The sequence below is a fragment of the Oryzias latipes genome, chromosome 5, assembly GCF_002234675.1.
Source record: "Oryzias latipes chromosome 5, ASM223467v1".
Taxonomy (NCBI): Eukaryota; Metazoa; Chordata; class Actinopteri; order Beloniformes; family Adrianichthyidae; genus Oryzias; species Oryzias latipes.
In genome coordinates, this window is record NC_019863.2 from 29,719,657 (window position 1) to 29,734,718 (window position 15,062).

General features: G+C 40.5%; 1 protein-coding gene and 1 non-coding gene across 7 annotated transcripts in view; one reads left to right on the forward strand and one right to left on the reverse strand.

Moving 5' to 3' along the window:
- The first annotated feature begins 379 nt into the window (after nucleotides 1–379).
- trnaq-uug lies at nucleotides 380–451 on the forward strand. The gene has a single exon. It is a non-coding gene; the product is annotated as a tRNA-Gln (tRNA).
- Nucleotides 452–572: 121 nt separating this feature from the next.
- LOC101172728 (tensin-2) overlaps nucleotides 573–15,062 on the reverse strand; it is a 30,930-nt gene continuing 16,440 nt past the window's right edge. For 2 of the 6 annotated variants that reach the window (XM_020703559.2, XM_020703563.2), the window contains 24 exons: nucleotides 13,347–13,379; nucleotides 13,218–13,264; nucleotides 12,901–13,084; nucleotides 11,912–11,962; nucleotides 11,633–11,755; nucleotides 11,494–11,558; nucleotides 10,784–10,867; nucleotides 10,591–10,703; nucleotides 10,440–10,500; nucleotides 10,121–10,196; nucleotides 9,606–9,735; nucleotides 9,017–9,082; nucleotides 8,367–8,483; nucleotides 6,838–8,253; nucleotides 6,604–6,748; nucleotides 5,663–6,522; nucleotides 4,825–4,956; nucleotides 4,405–4,497; nucleotides 4,137–4,214; nucleotides 3,935–4,027; nucleotides 3,664–3,832; nucleotides 2,417–2,485; nucleotides 2,130–2,159; nucleotides 573–1,977 (listed from right to left, as the gene is read on the reverse strand). In XM_020703559.2, the coding sequence (XP_020559218.1) occupies nucleotides 1,833–1,977; nucleotides 2,130–2,159; nucleotides 2,417–2,485; nucleotides 3,664–3,832; nucleotides 3,935–4,027; nucleotides 4,137–4,214; nucleotides 4,405–4,497; nucleotides 4,825–4,956; nucleotides 5,663–6,522; nucleotides 6,604–6,748; nucleotides 6,838–8,253; nucleotides 8,367–8,483; nucleotides 9,017–9,082; nucleotides 9,606–9,735; nucleotides 10,121–10,196; nucleotides 10,440–10,500; nucleotides 10,591–10,703; nucleotides 10,784–10,867; nucleotides 11,494–11,558; nucleotides 11,633–11,755; nucleotides 11,912–11,962; nucleotides 12,901–13,084; nucleotides 13,218–13,264; nucleotides 13,347–13,379 (4,380 nt within the window). In that variant the 3' untranslated portion in view covers nucleotides 573–1,832. Of the gene's footprint in view, nucleotides 1,978–2,129; nucleotides 2,160–2,416; nucleotides 2,486–3,663; nucleotides 3,833–3,934; nucleotides 4,028–4,136; nucleotides 4,215–4,404; nucleotides 4,498–4,824; nucleotides 4,957–5,662; nucleotides 6,523–6,603; nucleotides 6,749–6,837; nucleotides 8,254–8,366; nucleotides 8,484–9,016; nucleotides 9,083–9,605; nucleotides 9,736–10,120; nucleotides 10,197–10,439; nucleotides 10,501–10,590; nucleotides 10,704–10,783; nucleotides 10,868–11,493; nucleotides 11,559–11,632; nucleotides 11,756–11,911; nucleotides 11,963–12,900; nucleotides 13,085–13,217; nucleotides 13,268–13,346; nucleotides 13,380–15,062 lie in introns of all 6 variants that reach the window. The other 4 variants (XM_020703558.2, XM_020703562.2, XM_020703560.2 and 1 more) reach the window with 3 other exon arrangements.

The following is a 15,062-nucleotide window of genomic DNA, read 5'->3' on the forward strand; positions in this document are numbered from 1 at the left end:
TAACACTGGCATCGCTTCCTTCTGCTCGTCACTTTTGAGTTCTTTTGTCATTATTTTAGCCTATTTAAAACCAGGTACATCGTGCAAGCGTAAGCGGTCGTGTAAACATTTGCAAGGCTTTCTTATTGTCACAATAACACACAACAATTGTGTGTTAGGTTTTTAAATTGAATAGCACCCTTAGTAAATACCGTAGTGTCTTCTCCTGCAGCTTGAGAGACCTTTAGAATAATGACCCAGTTCTGCGCTATAGACAGGCGTCTATAGTAAGATGCATTCCTTGTAGGCATGAAAGAACCTGTCAACATATGTTTTTTGTAGAACAGTAGTGTGTCTCTGCAGTATTATAGTCCCGCCTGACAGCCTGGCAAGAACATGTGGTTCCATGGTGTAATGGTTAGCACTCTGGACTTTGAATCCAGCGATCCGAGTTCAAATCTCGGTGGAACCTCATTCCTTTTCTTACGATAGAAAATTATTCAGAACTTTATAAAATTAATTAACATGTGATTTTGTCAATGTGGTCTCTTTACTAGCATTCATATTGTCCATAAATATCAACAAAACTAATATAATATAATGAAAAATCATTTTTATTGGGCGAATATGTTGTTTTGTCAAACACACCATACAGCTTTCTTTTAAACATCTCAAAGACCATAAATATATTACTCCTTTTACATAAAATGTGTATGAAAAAGAATGTACGTTCTACAATCGTAAAAAATACTGTCTCAGTTTATATCAAGCTCACACAGAAAATAACATTTTACCAAACAGAAATGAGTCCTTTCAAATAAAAACAGTATTAGTAGCAACACAATAATACATCTTTGGCTTGTTGAAGGCACCCTCACCCCCAAAATCCAAACAGTTCAAACCTCCAATCTGATATTTCCTTTAATAACATTATTGTAAATCAAGACATTTCCTCATTTGTTTTTTGTTTTAATTTACAATGGGTCATACAAACGTGTTGTTGTGTTTTTTTTTGTTTTTGTTTTTTGAGATGTTACAAAAAGTGGCACTGGCACAAATTTTCATGTACATTTACTCAGTTTTCATTGTACAATACATTTTTAAATGTTTAGTGTTTGCTTTAAAAATATGAAGGGTTTCATTAAACCTAAACAAATTCAGAAAATTTGTTTAAAAATTACAGAAAATTGTTCAAAGTAGAAATTTTAAAAGATTTACTATTTTATTATACCAATATAGGACTGTTTAAATTTAAATTAGTCCTTATTCATCCTAATAATACAGTGTGACATAATTTTTAAGGTTTATTTTCGTTTGATGTTAAACTATAAGATTTAATAAGATAAGTAACATTAATTTTTTGGTTACTAATTTAAAATTAAACATTTGTCAAATTTTAAAGCAACAATTTTTAAAGCATTCTTTTATAAACACAATTTTGATGCTAACATGTTCTACTGGTTCAAATGCAGCCACATACTCTGTTCATTTTTGCCCCACTTATATTGTCTTTCTCATGTCCAACATGGTACCAAATATAATTTTTCCCTCCTTAAAACATGAGCCACATTCTATACCACAATGTTTTAACTGTTAGCTTAACCTTTGTTTGCTCTTTAAACATATATTGATTCACGTCAATAACATTTTTCAAATAACAAATAAGGTGAGACTTGGCCCTGTGCAGTCAAACTTTATAACTTGTTTGCACTCTAAGCTGATTTGTCAAAACTATATTATTATATAAAAGTGATTGAAGAGCACACAAGTGCCATTAAGGCAAAACAATTGCATGAGAAAGTTGTAAAACTTCATCGTGATCCCCAGAGTCCACGGTTGAATCATGTCATTCCTCATCTTTGTAGCTGGGGTCCCAGCATGACTTTGTTGATAAAGTTAACGATGGCCACAGCTGGCTGTTCGGGGTCCATCTCAGCGAATAGATGGCACACGTTCTCTGTGGTCGTTCCTGCTCGTCTCGCCACAAAGCCAAACATCCTGGACCAGGGGGGAGACACCAAAGGTCAAACAGTTGGAGCGAAAACCAAATGTTTCAATGAGAACCTCCAGAAGGATGCAATAGATCTGATTATGATTAGGTGCCATGCATGGGAGCATTTAGTAGAACACATCATGACACAAGCACTTACTTGCTCGTTGTGCTATCAGAATTAGTCCACCTGAAGCGCAGGTACACAGAAACAAAAGGTAGGAATGCATGAATTACATCACTTTAGACCCTCTTAGCAGCACTCTATGCACCTCTCAGAGAAAAGGAAGCAGACAAGAAAACTCTCAAAAGAACTTATATTGTAGAAAATATAAGTCTGCATGGCTTGATTGGCAAAGCTGCAGCAAAAACGCATTTATATTTGTACATTTTTAAGACAATGAGCTGTTAGTACATGCAGTTTTTAATAGCACCATGTGGACCCACCTCCGGTCATGAGGGTCGAGACTGCTGAACGTAACACTGTTGATGGGGTAGTGCCGCCTAAAGAATAGCCTGTGTAGAAACAAATCATACTTTCATACAATCATGCAAAACAAATCAAGTTTTTTCTGACACTGATCTTAAAGACCCACTCCAATGAAAATTGCACTTTTGGTGTTTTTAACATGTTCTTGTGGCATTTTTTCTGATGATGGAGGACAAAGATAAAGCATATTAAGTTTAAGATTGCATTTCTGAGCAGAAAATCGGATGTAGAAAATATGCTGGGAAGGGGGCGGGGTTGTTCTGCGTTAACAGTCCCGCCCGCGGCTTAAAGGCCAATTATCTAATGAACTGTGGTTAGGGGTGTGTATCGGCAAGAGTCTGACGATACGATACGCATCCTGATAGACGTATCGCGATATTGTACTGGAACACATTTTCCCTCTTTTTTTTTGAGTATCACTTGGAAAAAACTGCTATATTAATACCCCTCTCATTGGAATAAAAAGATAACATTCATTTTATTTAATTATTACAATATTAAGCCCTGCAACTGTATTTCATATACAAGTTACTTTTACTCAAGCTATTGCTGTGAGGTTCCTCAGAACTTTGGCCTGCTTAGCCGACAGCATTTTGGCTGATGCTCTGTGCATGACCCGCCGTGCAGCTGCAGTGCTTTACTTCCTCTTATCTGAACCCGCTACAAAACTCAGCAATCCGCATTTTTATAAGATCCTAACTGCAAATAGCACGGAGTTTCGGTTTGGTATCCATTCCAAGTAAAACCTAAGTAGTGCATGTCTCATAATAACAAAACAAGCTGCTTCTTGCTGAGATCTTGTAGTTGTTGTGTGTGGTGTAGAGCTGCTCAAAGAGGCTCAGTGTGTGGTGCTGCCAACTAGCGGTCGGAGGTTTAAGTGGAAAACAAGAGTCAGAGGCTGAAGGACAAACATAAATAATTAAATAAATGTCATCCTGGCACCATTTTAAATCGACAAAAATATTGACAAATGAAATATCGCGATACATCACGGAATCGATTTTTCCCTACACCCCTAACTGCCACTCTGGAGAAATAACGTTCTGGAAAATAGCATTTTTTCTAAAAACGGCATAATTATAATTAAAAGACCACTGGGAATGCTTCTAAAATAGCTGAGAAGATGATCAGAGTGGGACTTTGACTGTAGAAATATGACTTGTATTCAAATTCATACAAAAATTTTGCAAAGGATATACCATACCGTCTTTTGCTGTCGGTTAGTGTAATTCCCTGGGAGGACACTTTGAAATGGACCACTGTTGCTGCTGGCCGCGGATTTAAAGCCAGAGTACACTTGGTTGCCTTTGATACAGCTTCTGGCCCAGTTAATGACTCTGTTTCCACAGAGTTCAGGTACAGCACACTGCAAGCTGGATCATCAAAGCAACAAAAATTAACAGGACATTAAAGGGTTTTGGGGTTCATTGTTCTGAATGTTGAGGCTTCAACAGCCTAAAAAAAGAACATTGTACCTGCCCCTTGCTTGAGAAGGTCAGCTGCTGTGCTGGTATTTGTGGTGCTCTGCATCTCCTGAAGTTCCCCAACCAAATCTGCAACATCATGAGCTTCTCAATCAATAAACAGAGGGAAGTCACTGCTTTAATAACGTGCCACTAAAAAAAATAAAAAAAAACATTTAAAAGTCCTATCTAGATCAAGTGATAACAATATTACCCTCTCCTGGGATGCGGAGGGTACATGGCAGAGAGATGGGAGTAATTGAATGTTGGTACACCAAAGCAGATAAGCTCCCTGAGAGAATGAGAAGAAAACTGACAAATTGTATCGCCACTGTGACACATCGCAAAGTTAGACACAAAAGTATGAGGCTCTCTGTGAGCTGAATCTCCCCTCAAAACTTTCTTTTGGGGGGGTCATCTTTCTCCTTTATGCATGTTAATTTGAATTACAATGCAGTAGCTGCATCAAAACAGCAACTGACCAAAACAGGACTCATTCTGACAGCCTTTGATTTTCACTCCTCGTGGCCCAGACTCAATGAGGAAGTGCCTCACCAGCTGTTCAAGAGAATCTCCTGCAAAGGGAGAGAGGTGGAGGAGGTTAGTCATTGATGATGGAAACTTCCATGACACGCATCTCACCAACGGAAAAGGAAAATGTAGTGGCAGCCACTACATTTTCTGCTAATTTAGTGCAAGAAGCTGTAATATGTAATATGTGTGAATACTTCTTTTTCAGATGACTTTGGCTCATTTTCGTTTTTTTTGAAACATTGGGTTCCACTTGCTAATTTGAGTTTCTATTTCAGTAGAAATGTATTCAAGTCAGTCCCTGTAGACCCGGCAAAATTAACCAAAAAGCTGAGGAGAACATGAAAATGGAAAAACACTGCGATGCAAACCTTTGTTCCCGCTGATGTTGGCATTGGGAGGAGGGTTGGCCACCTTGAGAGCAAGGCCGTATGCTCCCTGGAAAGAGTTACTGTCTCTAATGAGGAAAGTTCCTGGCTCCTTGTCTTTCAGCACCGCTATAGCTATGGTGGAGAAGACTCGTTAAAGAGTAGGCATATAGGAAAAGACAGTGGTTTACACAAGCTTATTAAGGACCCACTCTGATCATCTCTTGATCTGTTATAAAAATGTTCCCAGTGGTCTTTTAATTATGATTCTGCAGTTTTTAGCCAAAGTAAAAGAAAAACCTGTGTCGCTTTCAAGGACATAGTTTCTGCACAGCGACAGGAGTTCATTAGAAATTTGCCTCTGAGTTCGGGCGAGACTGTTGGTGCAAGTAAGCCTGCTCCCTTCCCTTCATCCATTGGTTTATGTGCATTCCTGCTAGCTTACAGCCCGTCACAAGCCCAAATTAACATTACCGGTACAACCAAAATGGCAAGCGATTTTGGCGATATCTAGCCGTACAGTTTTGAGCCAGATACAGGCTCAGACGAGAAAAACCAAGATGTACACACAACATGTACAAGTGGAAGTATCAGAATGGAGCGGAGCAGGGAGCTTGCGGCTTGCCGTAGTAACTTGTACGTCGTAAATTTAAAGACCTGCTCTGATGAAAATCATGTTTTTGTGGCAGTTTTGTGATGATGGACAAAGGACAAAGAAAATGCCAAAAAACATGATTTTCATCAGAGCAGGTCTTTAAATTTATTATCTTCACCACTTTATATTTAGCCAGATGGTTCAGAAATGATAAATAAAATGTTCTCATCTTTGTAAAACTCAAACCTTGATCTCTGGAGATTCCTGGTTTGTACCAGTACTTGGAGCTATCCTGGACAAACTTGGCATTCACGCGGATGTCTGCCCCCTCCCTGCAACTGGGCTGTCCAGAACTTTTTCTCTGCTCTCCCACAGTTGGGGAAAAAGTAACATGATGTGTGGGTGAAGAAGCAGAGGAGACACAGAAAGTAGGACTGTGTCCATTCGGGGATGGCGATGATGTAGAGGATAGACGCTTCTTCTCTGGTAACGGAGGCTGGATGGCGGGAATTGTTATGGCGGTATACCCAGTATACGGGACATGAGGGACATTTAATAAGGAGTAATAGTAGGATGCTACTGGGAAAGTGGGTGTCTGGTATCCATCCGGCACAGGTGAAGGAGGTTTGGTGTTGGCTGAGCTGTCTCTGTCGGGAGTCAGTCGTTGTTCTGTTGTGTCTACAGCACATGTGGGGCACTTAGGAGAAGACTGCTCTGGTGAGCCAAGAGGAGAATTTGGGGAGGAGGTGGAAGTGCTAGAACTTAGACTTGTAGAGAGGATTGCAGATAAATTGCTGCTGCTGTTGGATAAGGTATCACCAGGAAGGTCGGACCCGTTAAGTTGCACTTGGACAGGAGAGACAATGACAGAAACAGGGCTTGAAGTGTGTGATGGACTACACTCTTTGGTTCTTCCAGTGAGGTCAGCTGCTTCTGGCTTGTCCTCAGGACTTTGAGGAGACTGACCTGATGGGTGTATGGGGTTTGTAGATATGACTGAAATTTGGGTTTGAGTCTCCGCTGATACTGGTACTGTTGATTTGGTGCTTGTGTTGGAGTTTTCTGTGGTAGTTTCTTTGTTTTGAAAGGGGGTCTCAGTAGTTATACTAAGAAAAGGGCAGAACAAAAAGGAAATTATTTTTTGAGGTCCTGCAGACACTTACTATGTGTGTCATGTGCACACCCACCTGTCCTCAGTGTGGGTTGGGCTGCTGCTACCAATAAGTGTGTAGTCATGATCAGAGTCTAGTCCAGGAGTGCTTGGCTGATCATGAGAGTCACATTTATTCTCTGAACCGTGAGATGTGTCGTCTCCTGCTTTGGTGTTTTGCACTATCACAAAAGCAAATAAAACCAGGAAGCTTAAAGAAATCTTTTAAAAAATGAAACAACATTTGAAAATCTGAAATTTCTTTTCTTACCTTTGTGATTGCCAGCATGCTCTTGGTCTTGGGCTTCCAAGGTGGTATCTGGCAGCCTTCCTTTACCAGGAGAAGGGCTTTTTGGAGGCATAGAAGAGGTTGATCCAGAGCGGTACCCTGAGGCACAGCCATGGCTCCCTTGGCTCTCAGATGGAGATGGTTCATATGGGGAGCATGGGCAGGAATGACGGGGCTGTAGAGGAGTGTGGTACCCACTGCTTGCTCTATCCCGCACATCCATTAGAGACTGAGGGATGGGGTAGCTCTGTTGCGATGCGATAACAAATCTTGATTGTTCGAGGTTTGAAACCTGGTCTAGAGTGGGAAAACAGTGACGAAATACAGGCAATGGAGATTTGCATTGCCAGAACTCTGTTCCTCTTGCCAGCTCCCATGGATTTTCACTGTCCCAGAGCATGGGTGCCTCTCGTGTCCGCTGTACCCCAGCTCCTTGGGACCAGTGTGAGCCTTCTGACTGGTCTTGATGCACAGAGTGGATTGCTTTCACTAAGTTGGACTGGTGCTCTCGTCTGTTGTAACAATCTTGACATGGACAACAAGGAGGTAATGTCGGAGAGCTGAAAATCATCTCTCTGTAAGGACTTAAAGGTTGTGGTTGGTGGTGGGACAAGTGAGAGCCTGGGTTGTGGCTGGAGTAATGAATGAGGTGACACTCATCTCCTGTGCACAATCTGTTTGAAACTGGCAGACTATGGCTGTGTGCGGAAGCATGTTCGGCAGTCGGATAAGTGTAACATGGTCTGTGGAGGCAGGGCAGAGACGGTGCTGCCGGTGGACATTCCCATGGTAACTCAGGTAAAGGATGGGTACTGTGGCGATGGCAAAATTCCACATGAGTTGCAAGAGGAGGATGGGAAAGAGATTTAGATGGTAAAGCTGGCAGAGTTTGGCTTTTCTGATGTCTTCTAACGCTGTTGCAACATCCCAGACACTGACTGTTAGTAAAAGAGGGCTCTCTGTCTCGCTCCAATCCTGAATCTCTACACTTTGTACCTGATTGACATGACTGCTCTCGTCTTACACCCTCAGGGCTTGACAGGTCCCCATCATCTAAAATCGCTGTTTCTCTGTCTTTTGCTTTGTCTCTCATCTTCTCCATTCCTCTGTCTCCTGTGTCTCCTACTCCTCTAACAGGACAGTCAGTGTTTTCTCTTGCTGTGAATGTCTTCGATGGGGACAACTCCACCGGATGATTAGGTTGGACTGATGGGACAGAAGAACCTCTGGAGCCAGCTGCATAAGTGTGAGACTGGGGCTTTGTGGTAGACTGAGACTGGACAGTTGGGCTGCTAGTCAGACATCCATTCAGTGCAGAAGCAGTTGCGCCCGGTCCACGTCGCTTTCTCACTTGAGCATACAAGCTTCCATCCAGAGGGCCTCTTGTGTGAGATATGTCTGAAAAGATAAGAACAGTCAGATCTTAAAGGATGTGGACACATGTTTCTATCCTGTGGGGTTTCTTGAAATCTTGTAACACTTCTTTTTCCATTGGTGTGCGTGTTTCTTACTTTCAATGCTGTCTTCACGTTGGAGATTAAAGTTCTCGTAGGAATCCCATCTAACGACATGGTCTGAGATGTTGTAGTCTACCTTGATGGAAGAATCCTTCTTGTTGTATTCTCGACCTCAACAAGAGGACAAATGAAAACAAACAAACAAAAAATAAAAAAATATACAGAGAGTAAGGCTGAGTTCGAATTCTTCCCCTACCCCTACGGCTTCTCACTACCCCTCCAATGGTAGGGGCAATTGGAGGGGTAGGGTTGTCCGAATTTGTTTTTTTAGGGACTAACCCTCACGGTGGAGGAATGCCGAGCCCGAATCATTTTTTTTTAGGTGGGTGTGCTCTGATGCTCACACATTAACATTGTAAGTCATGACTTTTAGTTTTAGCATGACCTTTTTAAAGTTATAAAACCAATTTTTTATGCATTTCCAAGAGCTAGCAGCTCTGCGCTAACGTAGCTGACTGATGAATACTGATGATGTCATTGAGTGGGAGTAACAATATTGTAAAATTACTCTCCGTTTGGAAGGCTAAATGTTAGGGGTAAGGAGAAGCCGTTGGGGTAGGGGAGGGATTCAGATTCGACCTAGATGTAAAGAGTATTTCAAAGTAAGCAACAACACAGCCACACAGAAAATTGACAATCCTTACCTTTGATTTTTTCTGGTCCACTGGAGAAGATGAGCTCCACTGTAGCATCTGGGGGGAATCTGTCATCTGCAGACAGAGAAGCAAAGAGGCAATGACAAAAATATTCAGAGAGTAACAACAAAGAGAGACAAACTTTGCATCAGAAGATATGAATTGTATGGCAGAAAAAACAAAATAACAAAAAAAAAAGTGTTTCGCTTTTTTTCACTGCGGAAATAAACAGACCTGAAGGAAAGGATATTAATTCAATAAACAGATCAAAGAAAGCTATAATTTGAAAACTGCTTTCTTTTGACAGGCAACTGGTGTGTTTTTCATGTAATTTCTTTCTAAATGTTACTGTATGCATGCGTCAGCAACCGAGCAACTGCCAAGAGACTGCTGCTTAGTGGGCCATATGTAAACATTTCTGTTTCATCTAACCTGACGCTGTCATTAGCTATTTGTCTCAAATGCACACTGCAACAGTCAGAGGAAAAAATAGTGGGTCTGACTTTAAAAAACCAAAAGTAAAAGCAATGGATGCCCTATATTTTTAATCTTATTTTGATTCTGAAGAGTTTCTGTAAAAGAAAATGGGACTGTTTACCTGTGGAGGCCTGGTCTAGCTCAGTCTTTCCAAACCACAGCTGGGCTCCGTGAACCGTGCAGGTGTGGAACTGGACTCTAAACACCACCTCCCTTTCTGCCGCTCTGCTCCTCCGGTGGTAGCACTTCACCTACGCACAGAGATTTATTCAGCATCTACGGATGTTTGCTTCTTATGAGAACTCTCAAACTGACAAGGAAACAAGAGGTTCATAATTAAAACAGCCTCTGTTTGCTTAGTCTTGCAGTTCAACACCAGTTGCTACTATGGCAACCAATTGAACCGGGCTAAAAACACACACTTCTGGGTTGCTAAGGTTCTTACACTCTTCAAGAGACATAATAGTGGAAACCTTTAAATCTTATAGCTTTAACCAAAGTGATTTCTATTTTTAAAAACAAGCACTTCAAAGGCAAAGTCAGAGATGAAGTCATTTAGGTGCTGCTATGACAGAAAAAGATGCAATTCAAACCAAATTTTACTGGTTGCCCACTGTTTTATGAATGAATTCTTACCATGATGTCCCCCTTTAGAAGAAGGGCTGGCTCCATGGTCACACAAACTTTCCTTGCTCTGGAACCCTGGGGATCACTGGACAGACAATAAAAAAGTGGGCACTCCAGCTTAAAAACACAGATAAAAGCAGTTGAAGCATGCTTTAGTCGGATAAACCACAAGTAAACAGCACTGTCTTTAATGTAAACACAGACTAGGCAGTGTTTAAACACAGACGGTAGGCTGCAGAGTTCACATCTGTTAGAGGGATTTAAAGAAGGATGCAACTCTAACCAACAGGAGGTTTGTTTGAAACACACATGGTGACTCGACACTCACTATACGCCAGATGTGTAGACCAGCTTCAGAGACTGGTAGATTTTCAGGAAGGGATAAAATCCTGCATACACAACAAATAATAAAAAAAACAAGTTTCAATCTAAGGATGGCTGTCAAGTTGGTACACCGCCACCTGTGTGTGCAGACTGACCTCCTCCTGTCTGAAAGTTTGGCAGTGATGGAACGAGGATCTGATGCAGGAACAGAGGACTGCTGTTCATCTTGATCGTACCGGACAAGAGTCCACTGAAGTAGTAGATGTACCTGTGAAGAAGACAAGAAGACATGAGATGAAGGAGTGTCTGCTGCTACAGAAGAAACAGCATTTCAAGACTTTGTCAGACCTGTTCTGAGAAGGCTGGAGAGAAGAGGAGACTTTGTCCTCACAGAACTTCCTCATGGCCAGCGTGGTGAGAGCCTGGTCAGCGCTGTGGACACAGACAGGAGTTCATGAATGTGCACACATACCTTACAAACATTAAATAGTGAAGTAGCTTTCACAAAGACTACATCTATGACACAATTTTAGCAACATTTACGGAAAAATCAAATCAAATATTCAAATCAATGTTTTTTTTATATAGTACTTTTAATACATAATTTAATCCAAAGTGCTGTGCAGCAAAAATGAATAATATAAATGTATAACAAATAACACAATGTTGCTTTAAATCATTTTTGATTGAAATTTCAAAATCAAAAGTGTACTTAGCCATATTTCAAGTCTGCCAAATTTTTGAAAATGTTCTTGTTTTCTCCTTTTGAAGTTCACTTTTTTCTCTTTTCTTTAAGTTGCAACAAAGTTCTTTTGATATATTTTGAAATGCAAAAAGAAACAAATCAGAAGGTTAGGAAATTGAACTGGCGTTGCCTAATGATGTAATCCAACTATAATAAGTGACGTAGCTGACTTCTGTGCCATTACAAATACATTTTGCTCATTCATTCAACATGCTTGTTATTCGTTTAGGAGGCTTTAATGCATGCATGTAAATAAACAATGCAATATGCTGCTATGCTGTGGGTTTTATGTTGTAGTATTGATGCTTTTTACCCAGCTGATATCTTGCTGTAGTGCATGTATGCTGCCACAATGACCCCCGTTTTTCCTCTGTGTCCCTGTTCGAGCAAAAACCCAAATGTTCAATAACAAAGGATCATAACACAGAAAGCAGATACATTCAATTACAGACTTTGCAGTGAAGGACCACAACATTTTGGGTGTCGGAGGTCAACCAGGTCTCCATGGCTTTACAAATGGCACAAATTCTTTCAAGTGGGGGGGCATGAAGATCAGGCCAGCCGTGGTCCTGCACCTGGACCACAGAGGAAAGATTTGCATTAAAATTCTGATGGTTGTTGTCCAAGCCATATTGGCTTATTTGGCATAGTGTAAAGTAAAAATCAGTTTTCATACATAGGCCGATGAAGCTATGAGCTTCAAACTACTTTGAAGACGTAAAATCTTTTACCTTGGGGTTGAGTCTGGTGATGTCATTTCTGTTCTCTGATAAGTTGAGAAGCTAAAGACGACAGAAATGTATAGAATTATAACTTTTATTTTAAGAAAATGGTAGTGTGAAGAAATTAAACGGAAATTCACATTTAAAGAAGTTTTTAGCTAAGCTTTTTTGTCGACTCGGGGGCTTGTCCGGGACTTGCTGAATTTCTAAATTAGAAAATTTAAAAGCAAGCCAAGCTGTAACTAAGGATTGGTACCATTTGGATTTAAGCCTGTGCCAAATAAGTACTTTTGAAATAGATGCGATGCCTAAAGGTGCTTCAAAATTGAGAAAAAACATGACGATTTTTTTTCCTAAAACATTTAAGTGTGACAAAGCAGCCTCACAGAGTGAAAGAGAATGCTTGAATGTCCTCAATATGCTTTAATTTATTCTTTCTGACAGTCTTCACTGCAATGCTGCATCTGAGTTTTCTCACACGCCCGAGTATATATGTATTTCACCGCTATTGCTACAAAATCGATCTTTTTTCTGAGCCTCGTACAAGTCACTCTTATCCATCAGGTCGTCTAATTGAAATAATTTGTTGCGAACAGCCAAACCTTTGCTTGCTTTGGCTTTGTCCGTTTGACTGAAGCTCCACACACCCTCACAGCTTCATCCATTCTTATATAAGCCCGCCCAAAATTGTTGGAAAGGTAAAATTGGTCAGAATGATTGGTCAGAATTGAGCAGTAAAACTGAATAGAATACAAGTGATTGACATGATTGACAAAACAAAGCCCCAAAATGAATCACATAAACTATACGGTACCGGTAGTACCAAATACGTCAGTACCGATACCAACTTGGCACCGAGTTGTGTTACCCAATACTGCTTTCATAAATGTTTCAGAGAATGTGCTAATGAATACAATTTTAAGAATGAACACAAGCCAGAAGAAACACGCAGTGTCATGCAGTCAGAATGCTGTATTATTTTAGTTTGTCAGACCAACCAAAAAGTTGTCTTGGTGCTTTGATTTAAGCATTGATGCCACTTCCTTCAGGTTCCTCTGGTACCGCTGCTCCTCCAGGTCTGGCAGGAAGAAGACCGATATGATCCTCTCCGTGATGTAGGTGAGGTCAAAGTCATAGTGGCCTTCCATCACATGCTCCATCACTTGTTCCACACTTTTACTTCTGCCAAATGTCAAAAGCCACATGAATTTAGTATGACTTGTTTGATTATTTAGATGTTTTCATTGTTTTTGTTTTTTTTAATTTACAAAGAAAGTCTTTTTTTCCTTAGTCTCTTTCAGATGTAGTACAGTACCTGGGTAAAGAGCCTCTCTTCTTCAGAGATGCTGATTTAGTGGATCCCTGCTGGAAAATAAGTTGGAAGAAATAAGCCGTCCTATTCAAATACGAAACTTCTCTCTGATACAAATGTGCACAAACCCACCAGATTTGGCACTGGAGAGCAGGTGGTCGTCACCTGAGAAGAGAGAAGCATGAGGTCATCTTTTGCAGCCACTGTGACACACTGATTCATGTGCTTGATCTATAGATCCTGATGAAGACGAAAAAGGAGGAAGGACCCAAGGGGCAGAATAGGAACATTTGCCCCTCTCAAATCTGCTTAGAGTCATCTGCAGCAGCTGACCTGAAAAAAACATCTGTCAGCATGATTTTTGCAGTTCCACATGTTGGACTTCTGACAAATTATCAAAAAAAAAAACATAAAAACAAAACACTGAACATTTGAGTTAACACTATAAAGTAAATGTGGATGTAGAGTTTTCTGCTGCCTTTTTCTGAGTGTGTTAGAATTAATATTTGTGCCTTGTTTACTGCTGATTAGAACCCAATAAAAATGATTGATATGATTTTATGGCCTTTTAGAAGACACAGAAGACCCAGGCAGATGTAGTTTGTTGGCAGAAAATGCTACATGTGCTGTGCAGCCTTTTTGCTCTTTTGGTGGACACACAATTGTTCACTAAAAACACATATGTGTGCACGGAGAGCAACAGGACAGAATCAAACAGGGTGCAGATGCAGCTTTCCTTAATCTTTTGTACAATTTTTACAGAAAATATTTAAAACCCTGGAAGATAATAAATCTTCTTAATGTATGCTTAATGTTTTAACCAGGTCACTACCCCTGCTTAAGAAAATATGATTGTGCAGAATACAGTCAATGTTTTCTTACATTAGGTCTAGTTTTGCATTTGCACAATTTTTACTTATTTATTTAATAAATTCCCAGAAATCCCACTTTCTTTAGATGGTGGGCTGAATCTGCATGGCTACAGCAGTGGCATCGAACACCAAATATTTCGCTCACCCTTTTAGAAAAAGAGGCATCAACTGTATACTAAGACCTGCTAAAACTCTGTGAGCTGCAAACTATGCTGTGTGTCACAAAAATGAGGCCAACCTGCCAAAGCATGGATTGTATTTGCTCTTTGTGTCTGTGCTTCATTTAAAACTGGCTGCCAGCGTTTCCTCCAGCCAAACTTCACTGCAGTATTCTGCTGGTTCTCTGACTCGTAAAAATGCACCAAACCTTTTTTTTTTTAAAAGCTGACATATTCAATTTAAAATATTCGTACATGGTTGAGTGGACCAGTGGTGGAGTGTCCAGCCTGAGACTGGGAGGCCATGGGTTCCAATGATTGACTGTATCTAAGAGCTGGACCGAGTGAGTGTGACATCATTCATAGAAAATGGTTTAGTTCCTGCTACCAAATGAAGTCGCCATTTTTTTGTGCTATGGACGCCCCCCTTGTTGGACTCAGACGATAAGCAGTGATTGGTCTGAGATGGCCTGCATCGTTGTTTCTATGTCAACCACACATGCCAATCAAGAGTGAGCTTGTTGGAAGTCCACACCCCCACCACTTGAAAGCGGGCTCAGGAGAAAGTGTCAATCAAATATTTTGAACATTGGATGTGGGGGTCAGCAGGGTCCATCTACTTTTATTGAGGCATCTGGTTGGTCAGTTTATAACTTGAATAGCTTGCAATGAAGAAAAACTATCGGGAAAATATGAAGATATTATAAGAAGAAAAAAATGATGTTTTTTTTCTGCCCAACAGAATGAGTAATAGCTGTTTATTTCTCTATAGAAGTCTATGGGATTTTTGGCTTAATGTAGCCAGCAGGTACTTCCTG